Raw genomic sequence first — 26,758 nt, 5'->3', positions numbered from 1 at the left:
GAGACGGACGCTTACCCCGAGACGGACTCTTACCCCGAGACGGACTCTTACCCCGAGACGGACTCTTACCCCGAGACAGACTCTTACCCCGAGACAGACTCTTACCCCGAGCAGCTTGACATGACGTGAGCCTTGATACCAAGACAGACTCTCTGGCTATGATACAAAAAGTCACTTGCGCATAAGAGACCTGCATTAAGACTGATTGGATGAGCAAGAATGCTACCCGCACCGGGGACTACCTACAGCTCTTTTTGTGCCCGTCTCTTTCTGTCTTTCGGCACAGTAGTGTGGATTATGGATGGTACACAGGTAAATAGAGAAGAGATGGAGGGAGGAGAGTTGGGAGGAGGAGAGAGGGGCGAAGAGGACGAGAGAGAGAATAGAGAGAATCTTAGTGAGTGGGTGGTAGAGTGGGAGGTATGGCAAGTTGTGTATCAAAGCCCTTAGAAGGTAGACTGGGACAAGCTTAGTAGACTTCACAAACAGACTGGAGATTTGGAGCTGCTACAGTTCATCTAACAATGTGTCAGGCTAGTAGACACACACACAGTAGCGCTAACATGGTGGTATTCAGAACTGTGTGTGTGTTGGTGTTTGCCCGTGCATGCATGTTTGAAGAGACAGCGAACTGTGCCACTGAATACAACAATGCGAACTGAGGAGACGTCGGTTTCTTTTTGGGGGCGTTGCAAAGACAGAGACGGAGAACGCATGAACCGAGAGACTTCCTGCCCTCCCAGTGAACACAACAGTGTTGGATCCACGATGAGCTGAAACAGAGCCAGCAATAAGTCGCTCTGGATAAGAGCGTCTGCTAAATGACTTAAATGTAAATGTAAATACGAACAGGTTGTGGTGCATGTTGTTCTCCTGTGACTGTGTAACCAAGGTCATATAGCCACCCAGAAGAAAGGCAACACGGACACTCACACTTCAGGTTGACTTGGTTTTTATCTGCTCTCAGGATATCCCTCTCAGACTCAATGCACAAAGCGATCAAATAGTATAAAATGTGTTGTGTTTAGAAAATAGCAAAAATACAGTAAAGCATATCTGCAGTAAAAGATATCAAACATGTGATGACAGGCATTGAGAGGACGGTCACAGCCACGCGTTCACTGGTTAGGTAGGACACAAGATCTCTTTTAGATAGGAGCAACAGTAGTGATACGTGCCCTCAATGTGAAGTGATATTCATCCATAAATACAGAGCACAAGTACAACCCTTTTCATAAACATAAACTTTTAAGGTAGTAAGAAAATAAACATTCACTTAATATTTCAATAAATCACCTGTTAGCAATAGCTAGCGTGACATTACAGGGCATTGACTGACGGTGCTAGTTAGCGCGTCATTAACACGGCTAGCTAAACCAGCAAAAACTTTGTTAACTTGCCGAAATAGGCTTTAAAAACATTAACGGCAACATAAATATATTCAGTCACATTCGCTATTGACTTTGGGATATATGAACCAGTTGTGTTATGCAGTTTTAAACATGTCCAGAGGAAGGAGACACAAACCTGCTCTCAGAAAATCTCTCTCAGACTGAAGAGCAGGCACACCAACTTTCCAAATAGCGGAGAAGCACTCAAAACCCACAAGCTATTCTTTCAAGGAAAATAATACAAAAATGGTTTGAAGATCTATCATATTGCCAACCTTACTAAAAATGGAAGCAAATTTTTTATTTTTTATGAATTCGACAACGTATAATAAAAGGAAACTTTATTTTTATGAATTCGACAACGTATAATAAAAGGAAACTTTATTTTTAAATCACACCTTTGTCATAAGTGAATGGCTTTACTCACTACTCTGCCTGCAAACTGCGGTGTTCTTTGATCTCGACATTGAGCGCAGTGCGGGTGAGGTTGATGGAAACTCGACATTTTCACAACTGCACCAAAACTTCTTCTAATTGGCCCCCGTTTCTCTTCCGTCACACATGCTCCCTGGGTCGAGAAATGGTGACATGACAGTTCAGATCTTGACATCCAAAATGGAAACAAGCTTATTATTACATCGTCCATTTTGACAAAACGGTCACTGCATTAACATTCAGCACCACTGACCTCACTAAACACAGCGGTGGTGTTCGAGTAACTGTTAGCTTTAAAAACATGGACCCGTTACCAGTAAAGCATTTCATATGTGATAGGGAGAAGCAACCACAGGAGTACCTGACCTTTAATATCCATTAAAAGGATACATACAAATAAATCCCTTGGCATATTGGGCCCTCACAGGGTAGTGGGTCTGAATCTGTGTGTCTGTAGAAAGCAGAGCTCTGGGACTCATAATGACACGGCCAGGTGATGACATTCAGAAACATGGTCGAGTCTGATCTGGATGCTTGCATGGCACTGTGAGTTTGAGTGATGAAACAGAGCCAGAGGGAGGGAGTTTGATATACACTATATATACAAAAGTATGTGGACACCCCTTCAGATTAGTGGATTCGGCTATTTCAGCCACACCTGTTGCGGACAGGTGTGTAAAATCGAGCACAAAGCAATGCAATCTCCATAGACAAACATTGGCAGTAGAATGGCCTTTCCAACAAGTTAGTTCTCTAAATTTCTGCTCTGCTAGAGCTGCCCCGATCAGCTGAAAGTGCTGTTATTGTGAAGTGGAAATGTCTAGGAGTGGTAGGCTACACAAGCTCACAGAACGGGACCGCTTAAAAATGTCCTCGGTTGCAACTCTCACTACAGAGTTCCAAACTCACTCTGGAAGCAACGTCAGCACAATAACTGTTGTTCGGGAGCTTCATGAAATGGGTTTCCATGGTCGAGCAGCCTCACACAAGCCTAAAATCACCATGCGCAATGCCAAGCATCGGCTGGAGTGGTGTAAAGCTTACCGCCATTGGACTCTCGAGCAGTGGAAACGCTTTCTCTGGAGTGATGAATCACGCTTCACCATCTGGCAGTCCAACGGGTTTGGAATTTGCCAAGAGAATCTACCTTCCCCAATGCATAGTGCCAACAACACAGTTTGGTGGAGGAGGAATAATGGTCTGAGGCTGTTTTATATGGTTCGGGCTGGGCCCCTGAGTTCCAGTGAAGGGAAATCTTATCGCAACAGCATACAATGACATTCTAGACAATTCTGTGCTTCCAACTTTGTGGCAACAGTTTGGGGAAGGCCCGTTCCTGTTTCAGCATGACAACATCCCCGTGCAGAAAGAGGTCCATGCAGAAATGGTTTGTCGAGATCGGTGTGGAAGAACTTGACTGGCCTGCACAGAGCCCTGACCCCTACCCCATCAAACACCTTTGGGATGAATTGGAACTCCGACTGCAAGCCAGGCTTAATCGCCCATCATCAGTGTCCGACCTCACTAATGCTCGTGGCTGAATGGAATCAAGAACCCGCAGCAACGTTCCAACATTAATGAAAAGCCTTCCCAGAAGAGTGGAGGCTGTTATACCAGCAAAGGGGGGAGCATCTCCATGACCATGATTTTGTAATGAGATGTTCGACAAGCTGGTACTTTTGGTCATGTAGTGTATGTAGTCTGGAATAATAATATTTAATACAGAACCTCAACTTCACAGTAGGTAATTGAGGGTGTACTCCTCAGACCGCATTTTACTCAGTAACATCATTAGTTACATGGGCGAGCAAACTGATCACGACAAAAAGCGCCACATTTTCAGCACCCTGACTCAACAGCAACCCATGGATCCATCTGGGGGGGTTTCAGTAACACACTCTCCATTGTAGAGGTGACAGGAACAGAACTTAAGTCTTTCAGCGCCCTCTGATGGAGGAAATGTGCAACATACCCTTAAATAAAGCATATCAACATATACAGAACAGAAACAACATGCACCAATTCCAAATATTTGACTGAGTTACAGTTCATATAAGGAAATCAGTCAATTGAAATAAAATATTTAGGCCCTAATCTATGGATTTCACATGACTGGGCAGGGTAGCAGTCATTGGTTTGGTGTGGGAGGGCATAGGCCCACCCACTGGGGAGCCAGGCTTAGCCAATCAAAATGAGTTTTGCACCACAAAAAGACTTTATTACAGACAGAAATACTCCAGTTCCATCAGCTGTCCGGGTGGCTGGCCTCAGATGATCCCGCAGTTGAAGAAGCCAGATGTGGAAGGTCCTGGGTTGGCGTGGTTACACGTGGCCTGCAGTTGTGAGACCGATTGGATGTACTGCCAAATTCTCTAAAACTTTGTTGGAGGCTGCTTCTAGTAGGGAGCATTAAATGATCTGGCAACAGCTCTGTTGGACATTCCTGCAGTCAACATGCCAATTGCACACTCCTTCAAAACTTGAGACATCTGTGGCATTGTGTTGCGTGACAAAACGGCACATTTTTAGAGTGTCCTTTCGTCCCCAGCACAAGTTCACCTTTGTAATGATCATGCGGTTTAATCAGCTTCTTGATATGCCACACCTGTCAGGTGGATGGATTATCTTGGTAAAATGAGAAATGCTCACTAACAGAGATGTAAACACATTTGTGCACAACATTTGAGCGAAATAAGCTTTTTGTGCAAATGGAACATTTGAGATATTTTATTTCAGCTCATGAAACATGGAACCAACACTTTACAAGTTGTGTTTATATTTTTCTTCAGTATACATATCATACAGGTACTGGATATACACACGCATAAACATACACATGTTATTTTATCTGAGAGAACAACGGACCGGACTTACCAGTTTGCTGCTGCATGTAATTTTCAGGGTTTAGGCACTGTATGGAAGCATGTGTATCTGTCCCCCCCCCCCCAAATGGTACCCTATTTTGTGCACTACTTTTGACCAGGGCCCATAAGGTTCTCTACTCAAAAGCAGTGCATTATGAAAGGGAAACAGTTACCATTTTGGGACATCCATTTAGACAAAATGTCCCATTTCAGGTGATAAAGAGGCGAAACAACTCAGATTTACTTTAAGTGTTTATTTCGCCAATATACTTTATATCACAAAGGGAATCTTTATAACACAGACTACCGTCTTCCTGTATATAAAGTGTACATCAAAGCAAGGCACTATACATTGTTGAATTCAAATATAAAGATCCTTCTGCCTTTCTCTTTTTATTTCTGTCAATTCATGCCTGTTAAATATAACACTTTTCATCAATCTGAGCACCTGACCGATGCAGGACATCCTCATAGCAACAAACAACAGATACAACAGAATGCACTAGATACAGGATTTCTTCAATAAAATGGCGACATGTACAGTCTCTGGGCGGAAGGAGCATTACTGTCCTACTACTTCACATATGACAACCTCAACATGAATAACACAAACATTTATTTAATTTCTTAGCTCACCGACTGAATACTCGAAAGGCTTTTTATTCCTATTATATATGTCAATATAAATATAAATTATTTTTGGAAAGACAAACACACGAAAGAAAGCGCTTACAGAAAGAGTCTGTTTGGAGTGTGTCGAGCAGAGTGGCTTTCCTGCTCCCAGAACAACTGACAGACCCTGTATGGTTGATACTGTAAAGGCATGGTCACACACACACTGTAGATTTAACAAGCCGGGTGCTGACATTACATAAACATCCACTCAAGACTCTCCACACACACACACACACACCTCTGAACTATCTCCATTTATAATACAAATCAACAATGGGAACCAACAATACAAATTAAAGAAAAAGACAAGAATACAAGAGGCTTGCACACCTTCGCTGATCTTTCACTCCCTCCACCCACTGCATCTCTCCCCCTTCCTCCCTCCCTCCATCGTAGAGAAGGGTACTCAGAAGAGCCTGTTTCCGAGCTCTCTCCAGTCCAGAAGTGAAGGCGTTCTTGGTCAACCTAAAGAGTTCTCAGTGGCGGGTCCTCGTTCCAATTCAGGCCAACGATGCACCTCAGCAACCGACCATCGCTTGCTGATGATGATGATGCTGCTGTCCGGTGGTCAAGCGTTCTGTCCAACGTACTAAAACAATCCTTTTGCTTTCTTCACATTCACCTGCTTCCAGCCTGGCAACAGCTCGTACTCATCCCTTGACATCTCCAGACCTTTCTGCGAACATTGTGAGCACACAATAAAGACGAAATCTACCAACCACCATAACAACTCCTATGCGAGATCACTTCAATGTGTGAGCTGCAAAAGAAAACAAATCCATCATTCATAGGCCACACCATGATCAGTGATCCAGTTCATCACTCCAGCAGCTTCCTGTATTGAAAATCCACACAGCTATTACATTGCGAGTGGAAACCGACCAAACCATGCAAGAGTGGTTCAGAGTGAGAGATTGTGTTGATCCACACACACAGTGAGGAGGGAGGTGAGACAGAAAGCAACACACAGGATTATGGGTGATCTAGTCCATCAGTCAAAGTGAGGATGCTGTGTACGTGTCTGGGGCCAGCTGTGCTCTCAATTTAAAGAACTCACCTTCCCATAAGCCCCTACACCCTGGAAGGTGAAGTGAAGAGTTAAACACATGATGATGATGATGATAATAATAATAATAATAATAATAATAATAATAGAGAGCGAGAGAGAGAGGAAGGAGGACACATTTACATAGACAAAGTTAAAGACTGAAAAAAAGTTGGACTTTTATGGATTTTAGAGAGGTCCGTTTCAGACTAGTTTCCCTTCACTACCATTGCACAATGCTCCATTGTGGTCCATCGTCACGCACACATTGGAGAGGCTTCATTATTGTCCGCAAACTACACAGAACCACAGACTAAGTGGACATATAACATGACGGAGCCAAGGCACACCTAGAGAGAGAGCCGTCATAATTCTCCAGGGAGTTGGTGGTGGGAGTGGCCTCACCTCAAAGTCATCATTGTCTAGGTAGATCTCCAGGCGTAAGGGGTCCACTCCCTCGGGTAGGGGCCGCGCCAGCAGGTCTGCCAGGGGGTAGGTGGTCTTACACAGCCGTGCCAACACGTCCTCTACCAGGATGATTTGGTTACACACCTCCGCCTCCTGGGACACACAGCGATATGAATAGAACGTCAAGGTCGGTACACACACTTCCCAAATCAATCCCATTGGGGTTGGCAGTAGCCTCGAGGCAGGCCAGTACCCCGATGGTTGCCAGGTTCTAAACATAGGGCTGTCCCCTGGTCAGCAACAGGAGGAGTTGGTGTCAATGTAGAATCTAGTTCTAATGGCCATTGAGGTTTATTTAAGGTGGGTGCAATAGGTATGGGATGGGCGACAGCCAGGTGACCTACCCTTTCAGTGATCTCAGCGATGTCCTCCCTGTGTTCCCAGCAGGGGAACATGTTGGTGAAGGTTAGAGGTTCAAGTCCCGCATGGATCAGATAGGACTTGGGAGGCTTCTTCTCATTCTTCTCTGTGTGTGTGTGTGTGTGTGTGTGTGTGTGAGGGGGGGGCGGTAATGGTTAGTATCAATAAAACAATTCCACATTTCCCCCCTCTAGAGGACATGCCTAGAGCCACTAAGCCAACAGTAACACTATCTTATAAGGGCTTATTTGCTTTCTTTCTGCATCTTGTCCACCTTTCTCCATTATGTTTTTTTGAAAATGTGTCCATTAAGCAGTGTAACTAACTACCACCTGACAGCTGTAGTGCCCAATACCTGTGCAGTACTGAAGCACCGTCTCCATGGCACACTTCCTGTCCGCGTCCCAGCGGATACGGGCAGAGCCGGGGCTCTCGCCATCCTGGGGCCACCAGCCCTGCCACAGGTACACCTCGTGGTGGTTGTCTACCAGGAACAGGCCTTCATGAAGAGGAAGTGATGTCAAAACAGGACTACAGAAAGTGACGCGGTGATGTACACACACGGACAGAGGTCAAACCTATGTGAATTGTAGCAGTACAGTCTCTAGTCATGCATTACCTATGTGTGTGTGTGTGTGTGTGTGGTACCTGGTTGTGAGACATTGTAGAGGTCCTCCTGTAGGAAGGGCAGTGAGTTGACCGCCTCTGTTACTCTGGCTGGGTAGAAGACCTCCACAGCTACGAACTCTCCAGACGTGCTGCTCAGCTGGTAGAGACGAGGGGTGAAGTTGAACTTCCCTGGATCTGGGGGTCAAAAGTTCCTCCAATCACAACACTTTCCCATTCTAGTAATGCTATTTCCATGAGAGAATATACAGTCAAATTATTACAGTCTACTACCAAACGAGTACATTGCAATTACTCCATTGGAATTCAACATCGAAGACAGATTTATGAGTAAACAGAATGAAGTCATACGCGATTCCCACTAACCTTGTATCATGCAGTCGTAGGCCTTCCTATCTCTCCTCCCCAGAGCCTCCCAGAATCCCGTAGGCTCCGTCCCCTCGTCACACTCATGGATGGTCACCTTGCTGCTGCTGTGGAGCCCCGCTTCCAATGGACACCTGCAGACACACAGGCACATGGACCACTGCTACCATACCGATCGAAACACTTCTGACACCATTCTGAACACCGACTCATACAGAACATTGTGAAACTTACTCAAATTGATCAGCAATAATACAATTCTATACACTTTGAAACATTCCTGATCCCTAATAGCTGCCCTTATATTGAGCCCTTTAACATCTCACATTGGCAGGGGATGCCCTGACCCCGAAAATCAACTGGACAGCAAAATATCTAGGACATAAACACGTCTTCTTATGCCTGCTGCATCTAGTTATGAATGTGTCACCGCTCACTGCTCTTTGATCTTGTTGGCGGTGGTGCTCCCCACGTCGCGGGTGTGGAGCTGAGCCTTGCAGCCGTGCCACAAGTACATGGTTGCCTTGGAGACACTGAGCAGTACCATAGAGGTGCGGGAGCGCAGGCTGCTGCAGTGACACGCTACCTCCAGCAGGTGGCCCTCCACAGGGACCTCACCGCGCACACAGTACAAGCGCCAGTCATCTGATGGGGCAAGAGGGGTTAGAGGTCAGGCCAGACAGATAACATTTCTCTCTAGGATGAGAGAACAGCAGGAAACAAATGGGACATAAATCATGCATTTGGAGAAAAACATGTTTTCATGGGATCCATTGGTGTTCCACACCCAACATACTCTTTCAAACATGTCATCACACACACACACACACACAGAGAGCGAAAGAAGAAAAGAGTTGGATGATGACAGGAGGAAGGAGGATAGTATTGATGAGAAGGAGAGGTAAGGATGGTGAGAAAGTGGATGGCAAATTTACCATCTTAATTTGACCCTGCTCATCACAGCAGGATTATAACAGAAAATGTTAATGATGTGGATTATATTGAATGGACATTTTTTTGCAGGGGTTTTGACACGTACTTCGTTAAGGCAAATCAAGTCAGCGATTTTAAAGGGGAAATTACAAACTTTAGAAGCCTTTTTAAATCAATTGAATTACACTCCAATTAGCATTTCCCAGCGCCGCAGGAAAATCCTGCGACAACCGAGGGATTAAATGATAGCAGATCTGTACGTAATAAGTATGGACAGTGCAGCTTACTCTGAGAGTTCTCCTCCTCCTCTTCTCTCTTCCCTGCATGGACCACCATCCCTCCATTAAAGCACTGCAGGAAACATGGAGGCTCTTTCCCCTGCTGCACCTGGACCTGTAGGAGCAGAGGAGAGTGGTTACGCGCGTACACACACACACACACACACACACACACACACACACACACACACACACACACACACACACACCTGTGCTCCTCTCTCCTCGTCCAGTTCGACAGTCATCAGAGCGGACGTTCCCTTCTCGTTGACGGTAGAATTCCGTCCCTGCCAGAAGAAATAGGAACACTTCTCCTTCCCAGCTCCTGCACTCCTCACCGCGTCCGGATTATGTCTCTTCCCAACTAAGGTCAGACAGACAGAGACACACACACACAGATTCACAAAACGCCAATGAACAACTTCTCACATCATGAATAAACACCAGGGAGGACCCTATAAAACAGCTGTGACACTTCTGTCAAACCAATAAATGACGGGGTTTTGAAAAAAAAAAAAAAAAAAAGAGTAAAAAACAAAAGCAGGGAGTTTTGGCAGTATTTCCAGTCTGTCTGCTTGTGTCGGTGTCCTATGTACGGAAATGTTATACCCCATTGCTGTAGTCAGCTATCCTCTTCTGCAGCCCATACATAGACACTCTGTGCAGAAGAAAAGTAGCGGTACTGCTGCTAACCAGTAGAACTCATCTCAGCTTCTCATCTCCCCTTCTGTCCTACTAGAAATGACATTAATGGACTGTTTGTTTGAAGTCTGAAAGAACATGGATTCCTACAGCGAGCGGGGCTTTGGAACAGCACAGTCGGTGACTGAGTATAGTTAATGGTTCATTATTACCCTAACGTAGGGTGGGGGGGTGGAAGAGAAGCAGGGAGGAAGGGTGATGGGGGCTCTCTTTACATGGTCTTCACATGGAGAAGACGGGTGTTTAAAATCAAGGAGGATATGTCCCTCTGCTAAATAACGTAAAATCCCTACCTGCACTGCTTTAGGTGTGTCATCAGAGAGGGAATAAGCACGATGGAAAGAGGGACAACAGCAAAAGAGAGCATGCTCTATGGTGTGTGACAGTGTTGCGATGTCGCTCAACGGTGGCTCGAAACTAACCTGCGGTGCTCACCATGTACTTCCATTTCACCACGTAAGTGTCTTCCTCATGGAACTGTCCGATACTCTGCTTGGGCAGCCGGCTATAGGATAGAATAAACTTTATTTCACAGTAAACAAATTGACAACAGAATTTCAGCATGCTTATAGGGAAGGACACTCAACAAGCACAGCACTTACACAAATGACTGATTGGCTGAGAGAAATTGATGATAAAAAGATTGCGGGGGCTGTCTTGTTAGACTTCAGTGCAGCTTTTGACATTATTGATCATAGTATGCTGCTGGAAAAACATATGTCATGGCTTTACACCCCCTGCTATAATGTGGATAAAGAGCTACTTGTCTTAACAGAACACCGAGGGTGTTCTTTAATGGAAGCCTCTCAAATATAAACCAGCTAAAATCAGGAATTCCCCAGGGCAGCTGTTTAGGCCCCTTGCTTTTCTCAATTTTTACTAACGACATGCCACTGACTAAGTAAAGCCAGAGTGTCTATGTATGAGGATGACTCAACATTATACATGTCATCTACTACAGCGACTGAAATTACTGCAACACTCAACAAAGAGCTGCAGTTTCAGAGTGGGTGGCAAGGAATAAGTTAGTCCTAAATATTTCTACAACTAAAAATTGTATTTGGAACAAAAACACTCACTAAACCTTAACTAAAATTTGTAATAAATAATGTGGAAATTGAGCAAGTTGAGATGACTAAACTGCTTGTAGTAACCCTAGATTGTAAACAGTCATGGTCAAAACATATTAACGCAGTAGTAGCTAAGATGGGGAGAAGTCTGTCTATAATAAAGCGATGCTCTGCCTTCTTAACAACATTATCAACAAGGCAGGTCCTACAGGGCCTAGTTTTGTTGCACCTGGACTACTGTTCAGTAGTGTCGTCAGGTGCCACAAAAAATAACTTAGGAAAATTGCAATTGGCTCAGAACGGCTGGCCCTTGGATGTACACAGAGAGCTAATATTAATAATTTGCATGTCAATCTCTCCTGGCTGAAAGTGGAGGAGAGATTGACTTCATCCCTACTTGTATTTATGAGCGGTTGAATGCACCGAGCTGTCTGTCTAAACAACTGGCACACAGCTCGGACACCCATGCATAAGACATGCCACAAGAGGTTTCTTCACAGTCCCCAAGTCCAGAACAGACTGTGGGAGGCACACAGTACTACATAGAGGCATGACTACATGGAACTCTATTCCACATCAAGTAACTGATGCAAGCAGTAAAATTAGATCGGGAAAAAAAACACCTTATGGAACAGAGGGGACTGTGAAGCAACAAACATTGGCACAGACACATGCATACAAACACACGATAACATACGCATTAGACAAACACATGGATTTAGTACTGTAAATATGTGGTAGTGGTGGAGTAGGGGCCTGAGGGCACACAGTGTGTTTGGAAATCTGTGACTGTATGGTAATATCTTTTTAAATTGTATAAACGGCCTTCAATTTGCTGGACCCAGGAAGCTGCTGCTTTGGCAGCAGATAATGGGGGTCCAGAATAAATACAAATACACGAAAAATACACATTTCAGTGTATCACAACCCCACCACGACACACACATATTATGCATCCCAAATGGATTTGTATTCCCTATACAGTCCCTATAGGTCCAGGTCATAAGTAGTGCACTATGTAGGGAATAGGGTGCCATTTGTATAGGGTGCTACACACCCACCCACCTGTAATCGAACTCCAGGATGTGCCATACGTCCACGGCAGTGGTGCTGATTTCAAAGTGCCTGCGGTCGTCCCCCGCCACAGGGCCGTAGCCCCGACCCACGTCCACCCCATCCAGCACCGTGCGCACCGGCGTCTGGAGTAACGGCAGCATCAAGGACGCATCGTAGGACCGCGTCGTATTCTGTTCCGAGCTCGGTTGCTCCTGGAAGGGAGGGGAAAGCGACAAAACGGGTTGAGGAAGCCATCGGGACGGTGAGATGTGTGTGTGGTGGAGGAGAGGGAGTAGAGGGGGAGATGGGGAATGGGGTGTTAGAACAGAGTGAGGTTTTGTTCCCTGTTGTCTAATAGTGTATCATTTGGCAAGTCTTATAAGGAATTCTTGAGAAGCTGCAGGATAAACACTGAAGAGGAGATGAACAAAAAAACAAAACTTTTTTAAAAACTATTTGGCGCTGTACCTTGTGTTCGTTGAGGTGTTCGTGGCCGTTTTTGGTTGTGCCTTTCTTCTTGGAGTCTGTCCAGTCCAGGAACTTCTCCTTGAATAGGGTGGTCTCATTGTGTTGTGTCAACCTCCCAAATACAGCCCAGTCCGGACGACCCTGGCCTTTCCTGCACACCGCAGAGGAAGAGAGGTTTGGAGCCTTTTATATTATATTTTACAAGGCAGGTCAGTTTAAAATTGTTTGCAATGACCATCTGGCAAGTCTGTTATTAAAGACACCTACAAAAAAAAACTGTCCATGGGCATAGAGGCAGGTTGTTTAGAGTAGAGAGGAGTGATGACATCCTGCCCATGTACGGCTTGTGTTCTGCTGAGCCTGGCCTTCGAGTTGTTTACACATACTGTAGTGGAATACATAGCTAGGCTCTCCATAGTAGGGAGGTACATGGCGTTATGGGAGATGGCCCACCTGCGCTAACCGGAGCGGTTTTAATACGGACGGTTTGAAGTTACCTCGCAACTCAAGTAAAAGCCTAACCCTCACAGGGTCGTGGAATCACACTCAACCATACATGTAGAAATGGGTTACATTACAGTAAGTGCAACCTACATATCGGGATTTATTGTCAATACTGTGTATGTGAATCGGCTAGCTCACTGTACGGTTTGGCTTAATGTGTGTGTGTGTGTGTGTGTGTGTGTGTGTGTGTGTGTGTGTGTGTGAGAGAGAGAGAGACAGAATGTGTGTACCAGTACCTGGGTATGAGTGAGTTGCACTCTCCAGGGTCCAGGGGGTTGATGTCACAGCAGGTGTAGTCGAAGGTTCCGTTCCACAGGTGTTTAGCCAGCTGGAAGGCTACTTTCCTCTGGGCCAGAGTCACCTCCTTACCGTGCCAGACATACACCTCACTGCCAAAGTCCAACACCAACACCTGCAGGCCAGGGGTCACAGAGAGGAGCAGTCAGCACCAGTACAATGATGTACTTTCACTTTCAGCTCAAAATGGGCATTTGTAAGTGAGGAACTCACCAGGTCAGAGTAGTGTACCTGTCACTGTCTAAATCTTGACTTAGGAGATACAGCAGTCTGATCAACCAGGTTTCTTTTTCCATCTCGGTCTTCACTTGATTGGAATCCAATCAGAATGAAAATCTATATCCTCATACCAAACAATGTTAGTAGTAGAAGTAATGTCTAACCTGTTTGGGGCTGAGCAGAGTGCATCGGGGAACCTTCCCCCAGAAATCGTCATCGGGGACCAGTTTGTCATCCACTAGGCGGTAGATGCAGTTGGTTTCTACGATGGCGCTCTCATACAGCTCATCCTCGTCTGGCGTCCCCGCGGCTACAGGAAGGACACAGGAAGTGTTAAAAACTGATGATGCTTTCAAGGAATAACTGGGAACCATTTCTGGGTAACATTTCAGTTGAGGGGACCCATAACACAAAATAAAATAAACTTACATAGCCATGAATGTATCAAGCAAAAAGAAGGGACCCCAAAACATGACTGATTGAAATATGTTTTCCAAACTAACTGACAGTTTGCCGTATACTGGTAGCTGGTAGGTAAAATGTTAATTCCACAGTTATAACCCATTAACTACTTCATCCTTACACTGGTAGCTGGCCTGTCCGCCCAGAATCTTCCAAAACTCCTTGGCAGCATAGCTGTGTGTGTTGATGCCCTCCTCGATCAGCTCTACATAGTTGGCACGGCAACCCAGATCTCTCTTGGTCTGAACGAACTGGGCCAACTCAGCAGCCTGAGAAGGCAAGACAGAAACGAAGCAAATGGTTCATTCTCGGCCCAAATCAAGTGCAATTCATTGTGCTACATATTTAGTAGCTCAATGATTATTTTTTCCCCACAAATATTTGTCTTAATATTTACATTTGAAATATATATTTTGACAGTTTAAGCATATGTCGCAGAACAGGAATGAAAATATTTCAGAATATTAATGACGGAGATACTCAAATACATTTTTACCTCTAAAATACAGAAAATTGTTCATTTGAAAATCCCCACTAAAAACATAAGCACTCTAATCAGATCTTTCAGCACTGACGGAGTGGTATACGCAGTAGCAATAGAGTTATTCCTTAGTTGATTTGACTCTAAAACTTAATTAAAATGAAACATATTTGATATTTCAACCGAAATGCATATTCTATCAGGCAGATCGAGTTGACAGATCACGGTTGTGACCATGGCGATTCCAATATCGTTTGTTTAAATCTATCAAAAGTAGAGAACTTTCCAGACCATCAGTGGTCTTGTTGGACTACATGTAATGAGGACATGAACAAGGGGTCCTTATGGTATAGCTGACCCTTTGCATTCCTGATTCATTTAGGATTTTAGACTCATCTCAGGATACATCTTTTAGGAATCACAGTTTTGGGAGAAATATTATTTAAAGTCAGAGGGATAATGCAAGAAACTACAAATGATTATTTTTCAGTTAATATCCCATTACTTATTGGTAGAGTTTGAAATTTGAATATTTTTCTCCGGACAAGGGCATTTCCAGGCATATAAATTAATCATATTTTGAAAATTAAATGTCATTTTTAAGCTCAAATAATGCTACAAAATCATTTGTTTAAAAAATATATAATTATTATTTTTTAAATCCCTGCCGCACAAGGACTTGATCTATTAAGAGTGAGGTGAAAAGATGTCATCTTAAAAAGCATATCCTGAGATAAACCTCATACGCAAGTGTTGTGAACAAACCCCCATTGGGTTTTTATAGTCTGAATTATCTTTTTTTTTTGAGAGAGAATTTCAGAATCAGGTCAGTTTTCTTTCTGGCCAATCAGAGCTAAGAGTCTGTTTGAAACAATGGCTGTAGGTCTGCGTTTGTGTCTCAGTGAGAGGCTTCCTGTTACGGCAGCTGTTCTCCCCTCACACACACCACTTCCTGTGTTGCTACGCCAACGCTACTTCCTCCCAAGGCCGGGTTTACTTCCTGCACGTGACTTGAAGCAGCACACGCCTAATATTTACAGACCTTTAAAACCCACTGACAGGGTTACATGCGTTCATCTGAGCATACCCTACACAACGCTAACACTGTGTGGACAGCACTGCTTACAATTACGTGTAACCTATGACAATGTGAGTGTATTTGATGCGTTTGTGATACGTATAGCTGCTGAACACAGCAACAAGATCAACAGACTTGCCTTAGCCTTCTCGATGACATTGGCGAACTCTCCAGTCCAGACAAAGCAGTGATGAGGAGTGATGAGCAGAAAGCAATCCCCGCTGTTCAGAGAGGACGCTCTGGGCTCCACTAGTCTGGTCTGGACGTGCCGTCGGCCTGGTTAATATAACAGACGGACACGGATAGATATGGTATATTAGTGGTTGTTTTGATTTTGAATGGAAGAGGCAGTTAAGAATACACTACTTTATACATGAAGACTGTGTCCATAACTGTTTATTGGATTTTGTTTGCCATGGGGTAGAGAAAGGTGACCTGGGTAACATGATTAAGCACCACAGCTGCATGCATGGACGTGGTGTGGAGGCCTAAAGGAACCCAAATAACTAACTACAACAAACACTGTCTGTTTTTAAAATATCCTCTGAAAAGGAAAGGACTCCCTGGAAGAGCATCCTTCGTGGCTTTGGGTAGAAATGCCAATTAGGCTATTTTCCTCTGTGGACCTCGGCAGCACTAGGAAATGGGTTACTGTTGGGACAGATACTGTATGCCTTGTTGGGACAGATATGTTGGGACAGATACTGTATGCCTTGTTGGGACAGATACTGTATGCCTGACCCACGTGCAATAAGCAGCAAATAGGCACAATACACACAACCGTTTCTTCCTTCCCCAGACTAAAAAACTGCCAGAACAAAATAATAAGCTAATTTAGACGATTAGCGTGCCGCAGTCAGACAAAGGAAGCACAACCAATTCCCTACACAATGGGCTACTTTTAACCAGGGCCCATTGGGCTCTGATGAAAAGTAGTGCACTATATTGGGAATGTTTTGTTGCTTACTGTTCTGGATGGTTAGCCTTAGCATGCTCGTTACAGGCTACAGTGTGTCTCACCCGCGATTCACGGAAGACGGAGGTCTTTCCTCGTCGGTCTATTCCAGGAGGCTGCTCTCACTATCGGGTCTAATCTAGGCCACCCGGCATCCCAAAACGGCACCCTACTTCCTACATAGTGCACTAGTCAAAAGTAGTGCACTACATAGGGAATAGGGAGCGATTTGAGACACAACCCAAGAAATTGGTCTCCTTAATGTGACAGTGCGGTGAGAGAACGCGCTGCCTTCCTTCTTTGTGAAGGTAAACCATCATCAGTATGCTGCAGATAAATGAGTGTACTATTGGAAGCGCTTGTTGTGAAATACTGTCAGAGGGACTGTTATGCACAATGTATTTGGGATTCCAGCTTAGCGCTTAGCCTATTACACTGTTCCGTTTAGCATTGTTGATATGCACGTCTCTCCTAAGAACTACTAGCAGATGGTGGTGGGTGGTTAAAAGGTGAAAGCAGCATTCATGTCACCATCTAATCATCTCTTTTCAGAGGGGGGTGTGTGTGTGTGCAGCCAACCACATTCTTTCCCTGGGTTTCTTATCATGACTGATCCCAGAGTGAGGAGAGAGGTCATCTGTCCGTCTCACCTTTGACCTGCATGAGCATGAGTTTCTTGTAGGGCACGGCGCTGTTGTTGGACATCTGCTCGGAGATGTTGATGCTCCGCAGGTTAACGCTGCTAAAATTCTCTTTACTGGCCAGCCCAGCCAGAGCCACCTCAGAAAATCCACTGTTCTTACACACTGGAACAGAGATGGACCCGTCGGTTAGAGGAGTTATACACAGAAGACATACACTGAGTGTACAAAACATTATGAACAGCTCTTTACATGACAAAGACTGGCCAGGTGAAAGCTATGATCCCTTATTGATGTCAACCAGTGCAGATTAAGGGGAGGGGACAGGTTAAAGCTATGATCCCTTATTGATGTCAACCAGTGCAGATGAAGGGGAGGGGACAGGTTAAAGCTATGATCCCTTATTGGTGTCAACCAGTGCAGATGAAGGGGAGGGGACAGGTTAAAGCTATGGTCCCTTATTGGTGTCAACCAGTGCAGATGAAGGGGAGGGGACAGGTTAAAGCTATGATCCCTTATTGGTGTCAACCAGTGCAGATGAAGGGGAGGGGACAGGTTAAAGCTATGGTCCCTTATTGGTGTCAACCAGTGCAGATGAAGGAGGGGGACAGGTTAAAGCTATGATCCCTTATTGGTGTCAACCAGTGCAGATGAAGGGGAGGGGACAGGTTAAAGCTATGGTCCCTTATTGGTGTCAACCAGTGCAGATGAAGGGGAGGGGACAGGTTAAAGAAGGATTGAGACATGAACTGTGTATGTGTGCCATTCAGGAGGCAAAACATTGAAGTTCCTTTGAACGGGTATGGCAGTGGGTACCAGGCGCACCGGTTTGAGTGTATCAAGAACAGCAACGCTGCCGGGTTTTTCCACGCTCAACAGTCTCCCCGGTGTATCAAGAATGGTCTACCACCCAAAGGACATCTAGACATCTAACTGTGGGAAGCATTGGAGTGAACACAGGCCAGCATGCCCTGACGAATTGAAGCTGTTCTGAGTGCAAAAGCAGTTGCAGCTCAAACTTAGGAAGATGTTCCTAATGTTTTGTACACAGTGTAACACACACACACAGTGCCACCTCTGAGAAACCAGAGTTCTTATTCACTGGAATACAGAGAGACCGAGTAGGAGATATATAGATGCATCATATACACAGTAGACTTATAAACACACATATTGTACATTACACACCGAGACCAACTGCACACACACACAAACACACACACACACAATACAGCTGAAGACTTTATAAATACTAAAATGTAATGAGATTAAAGGCAACACAATACTCTCGACCCTGAAATAGAAGAGTGTTCCTAACGTTATTAGAACAAACCCCAGAACCTTTCAGGGCCCCCGGTCTCATGGCGTGTTTTTATTATTCTCCTAAGAGATGGGAAGAGGAAGTTGCGAGTAACGAGTCTTTCAGTTTGTAGCTTTAGTGACGCTGTTATCCCCGACACAGCCCGCTGCAGAAGTTACCCTACTCACAATGGTAGAAAAACAACAGTCGACTTTTGAGGATCGCTTTGAACAATACCAGGAAACAAGGCTGCGTACCGAGGCAAGGCTGCGTACCAAATGTCTATGGGCCCTGGTCAAAAGTAGTGCACTCCGGAGGGAATAGGGTGCCACTTGGGATGCAACCAATGCGTTTAAATGCAGGTCCCCTTTTACAGCTTTTACGTCTGCCATCCTAGGATTCATTGTGTTGAACTTATTTATAGGACAGAACTACAAGGCCTGATTTGAATCAGTTCAAGCAGTGTAGTTTCGGGAGCAGTTAGGAATATAGACATTGAAAGTGTGCTCTGGAGAGCTGGCTGTCGTGGGAGGTAAAGGAGAACACTTTCCCATAGTGCTGTTGTGATAACGTGCGTGCCAGTCACGCATGTTGTAGAACAGCCTCCCATAGCACTACAAAGTCCACAAGCCACCTCTGCATAGCCTGGATTTAACTTCATTTACAACCGAAACGCCAGGCTTCTTTTTTCCCCCTCATCTTCACAGACAGCTGAACCTCTTGCCAACCCTGCCCTCATTCCAGAACCACTAGCATGACCTAGGCTACGGGTTGTTGACTCACTCTTCTCCTCCTTCATCCTCTTGCTCTCCAGCAGGCCGATGTTGAGTCTCTGCTCCGTGTACTCTTGTCTGATGTCGTCTCTGGCCGCCAGCATCTTCAGTGGGTTCCTGGACGACTGGACGTTGCGCACAGGACGCACGGACCGCTTGTGCTGCACCATGGCGGAGGTCAGCCTAGGGAGGGGAAAGGAGAGAGGTCAGAGTTCAACAGGAAGCAGGTGCCGGGTTTTTACAGTGTTGACTAAACCCTGACCTCTGCACTGTGTGTGTGTGTGTGTGAGCGTGCACGGGCGTGCTTACTTGGGCATCTGTGTACCACCGAAAATGTCGTCAAAGTCATCGTTGATGTCCACCTTGCTGTTCATGTTCAGGGGCATCTCAGCCACTTGGCGGTAGAACTTATCAAACATCTCATCATCCAAGTTCATGACCTCTTTGACCGTCTTCTCCGTCACCGTGATGGTGGACTCCCGCAGGCCGCCCACTGACGGGGACAACACAGAAGACGGGTTATCTCAGGCCTCAAAAGAGAGACAGTCAGTGCAAATTCGTGCTTCTCCCCCCTTGGCCCTAACTCTCACGTTTGCAGATCTGAAGGGTCTGGATAGGTATGAGCAGTGTAGAGGTGGAGCTTCCTCCATATTGCTTCCACCTTACAGACCAGCAATCACCACAAGGTTAGGGTCAAGGGGGAGGGGCACGTATACTAGAACAAAACACTGACCTTTACTGTTCAACCTGCCCAGGAAAGACTCCAGCTTATCCAACTTCCGGTCTGACTCCAAGTTCATGTCCGGTTTTGCCTCGATCTCTGCAAAGCAACATAATAGTACAGCAATTACTCTGAATGGCGAGTGACAGACGTCTACACTTAGTCACTGTCCCAAATGGCACCCCTAGTCCCTATATAGTGCACATCCTTTGACCAGAGTGTGCATTTAAATGAATTTAGAAGAGATCCATCCATAGAAAAATGTCAATCACATGCCCCAGAAATGTGTCAACCTGGAAGTGTGTGTTGATTGCAATGAAGTTGAACTCTCTCATGCATAAATGGATTTTAGTCAGTGAGGACAACCAAATACTATCCCAGGGTTTATACATTCCATTTGACATTGGTTGCCAGACAGAATTACAACGATCAGTCACACCAATAATTACTGTGGCTATAGTGATTACACGCGCCGTTTAGAAGACGCACCATGCATACAACGAAGGCAGCACAACAGCAAAATCATTTTGAAAACGCCTTCAGGTTCAGATATTTCCTTGATTTCTCATAAAAGGAAAATCAAAGATGACTGATTATAGCCAGCTGTCAACATCGGGAAAAATGGATTACGTTTTGTAGGTCAGTCCTAAGTTAATTGGTACATACAGTAGTTTTGTAGTGATGGGATAAAAAGTTAAGTGCTATTGACTTTTCAATAACAAGGATGGGATAAACAAGTCTCCTACAGATTTCGTTCATGGTGTTTACATTGGGACGGCATGTGACTAACGACAGTTAAGGACACAACCCAGTCACAACCGCTTACCCCACACAGCAAGGTGACTCAGACCCTCCATGTCATGACTAGGGCCTAGTAAATGAATAAGGTGAGGCCTCACGCGACGGAGAAAGAGAGACACAGCAGAGAGGAGAGAGAGGTTCTTGCAGAATTATGATGTATATCCCCTTCTCACTGTGAACTCGTTCAGTCCTCCTCAAGCGTTTAAAATGCTTGGACTGGTCTTAATAAACATGCCAAACTATCCATCTTCACCAATCCCATGCTTTTAAATGAATCAGTGCAAGTGAATGAGTGCACACAGCCAAATTGGGCTACTGACCTTCTAGAGGCTTGGAGATGACAGGAGTGGAGTTCTTGGGTTTGGAGAGGAGAGACATGACAGGGCTGTTGATGAGAGCTGAAGGAGAAGCCAGACCTGAAACAGACACATACTATAAATGGGATGTTCCACTACGTGAAACAACAGATGAGACGGAGTAAATAAGGGAGTGACTGGGGACAGGAAACACGTCTGTCTGTCTGACGGGTACCGCACCTAATGTAGGTCATACTGCTAATTGGATTATAGGGGGTCCATTAAAGAACTTCCTGCACGAGTGAAAAAAAATAAGAAAATTACACATTTAAATGGTCATGCAGCATTAACACCGGATAGGTGCAGTGAAATGTGTTTTACAACTGCCTGAGTGAAAAAAGGAACGGCAGGATTATATGGAATGGGTGTAACAGAAGTGGGAATTGACACCGTAGACCACTTTCTATCTACTGGCTACACAAACCCCAGCTCTGCGGATGCGTGATCGTATATGCACGCACGTGTTTTGCCGCGGGGGGGGGTGTATCATACAGCATTAGATGACCCCTGACCTTTCTTGACCATGCGTGCGGCCACAGTGAACTGCGTGGAGTCGTTGGCAGCCCCAAGGCCCTTGGACTTCCAGGCTTCCTCTCGGTCCACGATCAGCTGTTTCCTCTCCTGGATAGACATGTCTATACGGCGGCTCTGGGTCTCCTCTCCTCCTCCCATCCTCTGCTAGGAGAACACACACAAGGTTAGGGGGATGTGAAGCACGGGTTGTGTCCCAAATGGCTCCCTATTGTGCACTACTATTGATGGACCCTGGTCTAAAATAGTGCACTATAAAGGGAATAGGGTGCCATTCAGTGAGGTGAAATGTTCCGAACTTTGAAGATGGTACTACACCACAACCCCCACAGATATTACTAACTACTAGATCTCCATTCCACTAACTGTAGCAAACCACTGAACAACATCAAACAACGCCCTTGGCTCAGAGTGGCCGACATACTCGCATGCCTCCGCATTCAAATAAATGCCTGGTGTCTACTCTCGCAGACTAACCTTTAGAAAACATGAATGGACCGGTTTGACAGAGAGAAGTGAGAGAATGTAGATGGTGGATGGACGACATGAATGCACAATACTCATTGACTGTTCATCTACTGTAGGAGAACCCAATCACCACAGAAGCATGGGAGTTGGAAGACGTCACGACCAGCACAACACAAAGCGTCACAGGCATGTCGAGCACACACACATTTTCACCTGTTAGAATAGTTTTTCAACCACACAAATGCTAACATAGGCAAAAAGATCATTTACCATAAGTATACACATACATACATCCTCAAACAAGGGTCCCCTAGACACCAATATTCTGTAGCCAACATCCAAGTTCTGTATCTGTCCATACACTACACCTACTGTATGTGTGACCGTGCACAGCAGTCCTTTGCGTATGACCGCAGGTCTACCTGCGAGTGTGTGTGTGTGTCACAAATAACACCCTATTCCCTACATAATGCACTACTTTTAACCATGGCCCCTCACTCTGGTCAAAAGCAGTGCACTACATAGGGAATAAGGTTGCCATTTGGGACGCAGACTGTGACTACTGGAGTGGGTGAATGTGTCACCTTCCGTCTCCAGGGGTGCCTCTCATCCCTAGCCATAGAGGGACTGGTCACTGTGGACGTGGGGGGGCTGAAGATGCTCGACATGGGGGGCTGGTAGCCTTCATGTGACCGGGAAGATGGGTGATGGGAGGAGGAAAGGAAGAACAGAGGAAGGAAAGAAGAGTGGGTGAAATGAGAGGAAAGAGTGGAGGGCAGAGGATGCAGCCTAAAAAAAATTAAAAGGGCTAGCCAGAAGCCGCGCCAAAAGGTGTGACATTTCATCTCGCCATCACCATGACGCGTCAACATCACTACAACGCCTCCAGACGCATGGCTAGCAACTCTAGGACAGTCCTAGAACTCCAGGGTAGCGGATTTAACAGGAGAGTTGGAACAGAAAACAGACAGAGGCATTTTCTGGGAGAGTAAACAGTGGATATAGTGAACATGCCTTCATAAAGTAGATGAGCTCACCATGGTAAGATCCTGTATGCCTACAGATGCATCATGATCTTTGGCATAGATACTTGGTAATAAGCACGTTATCGCAAACTAACACTATCTGCATAGAGGCTTTAACAGCTTAAAAGAACAACAACTGCTCAGACCAGCAGGGAGCTAGGTTGGCTATGCAAGCAGGTACAGTATGAAGGCCATCACACCGGATGCATGGTCTCACCTGGCTGTACTGATCGACACTTAGATCCCCGTCAGGGAGATCAGGAGGAGGAGAGAAAGGGGTGGAAAAGACCGGCTCCTATTGAGGGAGGGACAGGGAAGACAGACAGGTTCCCACAGATGGACAGAAAGGACATAATCAACGACAGAGGGGAATAAACAGTAGATGGGAAAAAAAAAAAAAACAGTGATACCTCCAACCTTGTGTTTTACAGATGTGTAATTTGACAGTGGTTTGTAAAAATGGGAATCGCCGTCATAGCTTGCACACACACCTTCATCCAACACATTCAATGTCACACAGTTTATACATTTGGGTTTAATGGCTGTATGGACAGGGAATACGGGTTTCAGCATCAAATCACCACTTCACACACACACACACACACACACACACACACACACGATGAGACAGCCTTGAGACTCGAAGCTACAGCATCAACCACAGTTAATGAGACACCTGATGAGCGGCAGGACTGAATTAGAGCAGGCCACTCACACCACGGTATTAAATAGAAAAACTGATTGGGTATATTTCCCCAAATTCCCAGGGTTTCAAGGAATCCCAGTTGGAAGAGTCCCGGATTCAGGCGGGAATAAGCAGGAAACCCAGGAATCCTCCAACCGGGATTTCAGAGAAAACTTTGAGAAGTTACCGGAACGTTGCAACCCTTCACCCGTAAAAGCACCACTAGTAGTGTATAACAACGCCAGGGTGTGTGTTCGTGGGGAACCCAACACACCGGTCTTACCCAGAGCTGATCAGACACAGCCAACTCATCGATCATCATCATCCCTTCCTCCTATAGAAACACAGCAGGGAGAAAAGAAAAAGGACAAGTGTTCTTTTCGGTAGACTAGGTTGTCATCCGCATGGCTGACCCAGAACGTCAACCGCTCTCCCTCACCCTCCTAAAACCGTCACTGATCTTTGGATTACGGAGAGGTTGAATTTGAAACGCACACTATATTCCAGCAGGTGTCATTCAAACAAAGTTTGTAGGATCAACACTCTTTCTCCCCCCCACACTTTCAGTCCCTGATGTTGCTTTTCTTAGCTGTACTTTTAAGCGTTTTAAAGCAGTGACTCAGTGTAGCTCAAACTCTTAATAGGCACAGACCATTGACATGCCAGATTATAATCTCATAAAAGGGGTTGTTTCTCCCCAATCTCTCCCATTCCTACTGTACTGTAGGCTACAGTACATCTCCTTTGATCTCGGAAGGGAGGTGGTCTTGAGCTCACTGGCCAGGCTGAACGGGAGGATAAAACCATTACAAAAAATGTTTTTAAAAAGAGCGAAAAACAAAAACATCCATCCTTCCTCTCGATTTCCTTTGAAGCCCTAAGCCTGGTCTGTTTTAGTTGATTCACTACTCGTTTCACTACTATGCTTTGGTCTCAACTTTATACATTTAGTTTCGTCGGTGTTCTTCATTTAATCTACAGAGGTAAAAGACCAGGGTGTGTAACCAATTCAGCATCTCAGAGTAAGCGATCTGATCTAGGATCAGCCCCCCCCCCCCCGTCCATGTAATCTTATTCATTGTGATTTAAAAGGGAAAACTGATCCTACATCAACACTTCTACTTTGAGATACTTCATGGATACGGACGCAGGCATTAAAAACCTTCTTTTGGTTTCATAAATATGATTATTTTGTATTTTTTTTAAACATCCTTTAAGGGCGTAATGATTTGACAAGAGCAGTGTGCATTTTTTTCTGGTTTGGTGTCATCGCATGTGGAAAACCGGGAAATATTTTCATTCGGTTATCGTCAATAAACCACTCGTGTTACGACAAAAGCTGAGAAAACATGGATTGGTGAGCCAAAACATGGAACATGGTTTGTCTGCTTGCACGGACGGAAAGGGGACAGATAAGGTTGTGAATAGTTCAACAAAAAAAAGAGAGGTATGTGGAAAAATCACCAACCCCCACCCTTTAAAAAACACTCGCATAACATAACTACAGTGCGCATGCAGAGATTGAAATAAAGGTTTATTTTAGATGGGAAAAAAAGACATGCAAAACATAAAGACAAATAGACAGAGTAGGAGAAGTTATATAGAACATGCACTGATTACAGAAAGGCTAAAGACGAGACACGCATGAAGGTTTGAAAGAAAACGGTAGACAAACGAAAGGTTCAAAATGACAGAATTCGAGTCATAAATGTGCAGAACTAGAAAGCACATTTCCTGAATACATTTCCTGATATTTGCACAGGAAGTTCTCTTGGCTAGAAAACCTGATTTAGGGAAACTATGCCAACCTTACATATAGAAATCTGGTCTTCTAAGTACTACATTCACTTGGAAACAACGGTACAATGTCTTTTCAGAATACACACGGTGACCTAGCAACTCAGACAACTTAGGTGTTAATAGAGTAGTACATATACTATACCTGAGTAATCACCAATGACTATCATATTTGAGTGTAAGTGCAGTTGAAGATATGAAAGGCAATTCTGGTACAACGAATTGCCTCGGGAAGCTTATAAGTGTCATAAGTAGCATGCATTATAAGTGAAAGGACAGACACACACACACACTATAGATGACAACATACACAACACCTCTGTTTAGAGACACCCACAGCAGTGACTCAATATCCATTTACAACCAGTTCATACTGAACTCGTCATTACACTTTATTTATGGTTCATTGATACAAATGAAAAGGTGTCTGAAGGCGATGAGGGAAGGAAGCAACAAACTCTGGACATAGGATTCATTTATTTAGACAAGTGTTTTTACAATAAGCCCTTTTGGATTTACTTGATTAGAAAAGTAGGCAACAAATTGTAATTTGATGTCTGAAAACCAGCCTGTTTGACTTGTTTTTAAATGGCATCAGTGTCAGTCAAAAGGCTAAGCATGTGTTTGTGTAAAGTCTATAGCAGAGGTTATAGCTGTCTGACTGGAAGTGTAGATAAAGGACAGCATATACAGTAGTAGTCAGGTTACCTTCTTCTTGAAGCTCTGCTCCACCTCCCATAGCTGAGCGTGGCATTCTGACACGGCCACCTTCACCACATCTTGCTTCTTATTAATCCTGTTCCTCCAGTCCTCCTCGCCACTCTTCTTCAATAGGGCCAGCCTGAGAGAGAGAGACACAGCATGGAAATATTGTACATCTCCGTAGTAAGCTTTGGCAATATGTACATTGTTACGTCATGCCAATA

At 44.9% G+C, this 26,758-nt stretch overlaps 1 protein-coding gene across 1 annotated transcript in view; it reads right to left on the bottom strand.

Annotated features, from left to right (window-relative positions):
- Positions 1–4,537: 4,537 nt before the first annotated feature.
- The window catches only part of svila (supervillin a), a 64,996-nt gene continuing 42,775 nt past the window's right edge, over positions 4,538–26,758 (bottom strand). Inside the window, 26 exon segments of the mRNA XM_065007130.1 lie at positions 4,538–6,041; positions 6,423–6,443; positions 6,816–6,971; positions 7,223–7,344; positions 7,594–7,737; positions 7,887–8,042; positions 8,232–8,365; positions 8,669–8,876; positions 9,452–9,557; positions 9,652–9,806; positions 10,567–10,649; positions 12,280–12,482; positions 12,739–12,889; positions 13,479–13,654; positions 13,923–14,068; positions 14,342–14,489; positions 15,919–16,055; positions 17,385–17,540; positions 19,459–19,631; positions 19,758–19,941; positions 20,182–20,268; positions 21,291–21,386; positions 21,839–22,004; positions 23,568–23,645; positions 24,319–24,369; positions 26,541–26,673. Coding sequence (XP_064863202.1) covers positions 5,955–6,041; positions 6,423–6,443; positions 6,816–6,971; positions 7,223–7,344; positions 7,594–7,737; positions 7,887–8,042; positions 8,232–8,365; positions 8,669–8,876; positions 9,452–9,557; positions 9,652–9,806; positions 10,567–10,649; positions 12,280–12,482; positions 12,739–12,889; positions 13,479–13,654; positions 13,923–14,068; positions 14,342–14,489; positions 15,919–16,055; positions 17,385–17,540; positions 19,459–19,631; positions 19,758–19,941; positions 20,182–20,268; positions 21,291–21,386; positions 21,839–22,004; positions 23,568–23,645; positions 24,319–24,369; positions 26,541–26,673 — 3,457 coding nt within the window. The 3' untranslated portion in view covers positions 4,538–5,954.

Source organism: Oncorhynchus nerka, linkage group LG22, assembly GCF_034236695.1.
Source record: "Oncorhynchus nerka isolate Pitt River linkage group LG22, Oner_Uvic_2.0, whole genome shotgun sequence".
In the NCBI taxonomy this organism is placed as follows: Eukaryota; Metazoa; Chordata; class Actinopteri; order Salmoniformes; family Salmonidae; genus Oncorhynchus; species Oncorhynchus nerka.
This window is presented reverse-complemented; position numbering and strand designations above follow the sequence as displayed.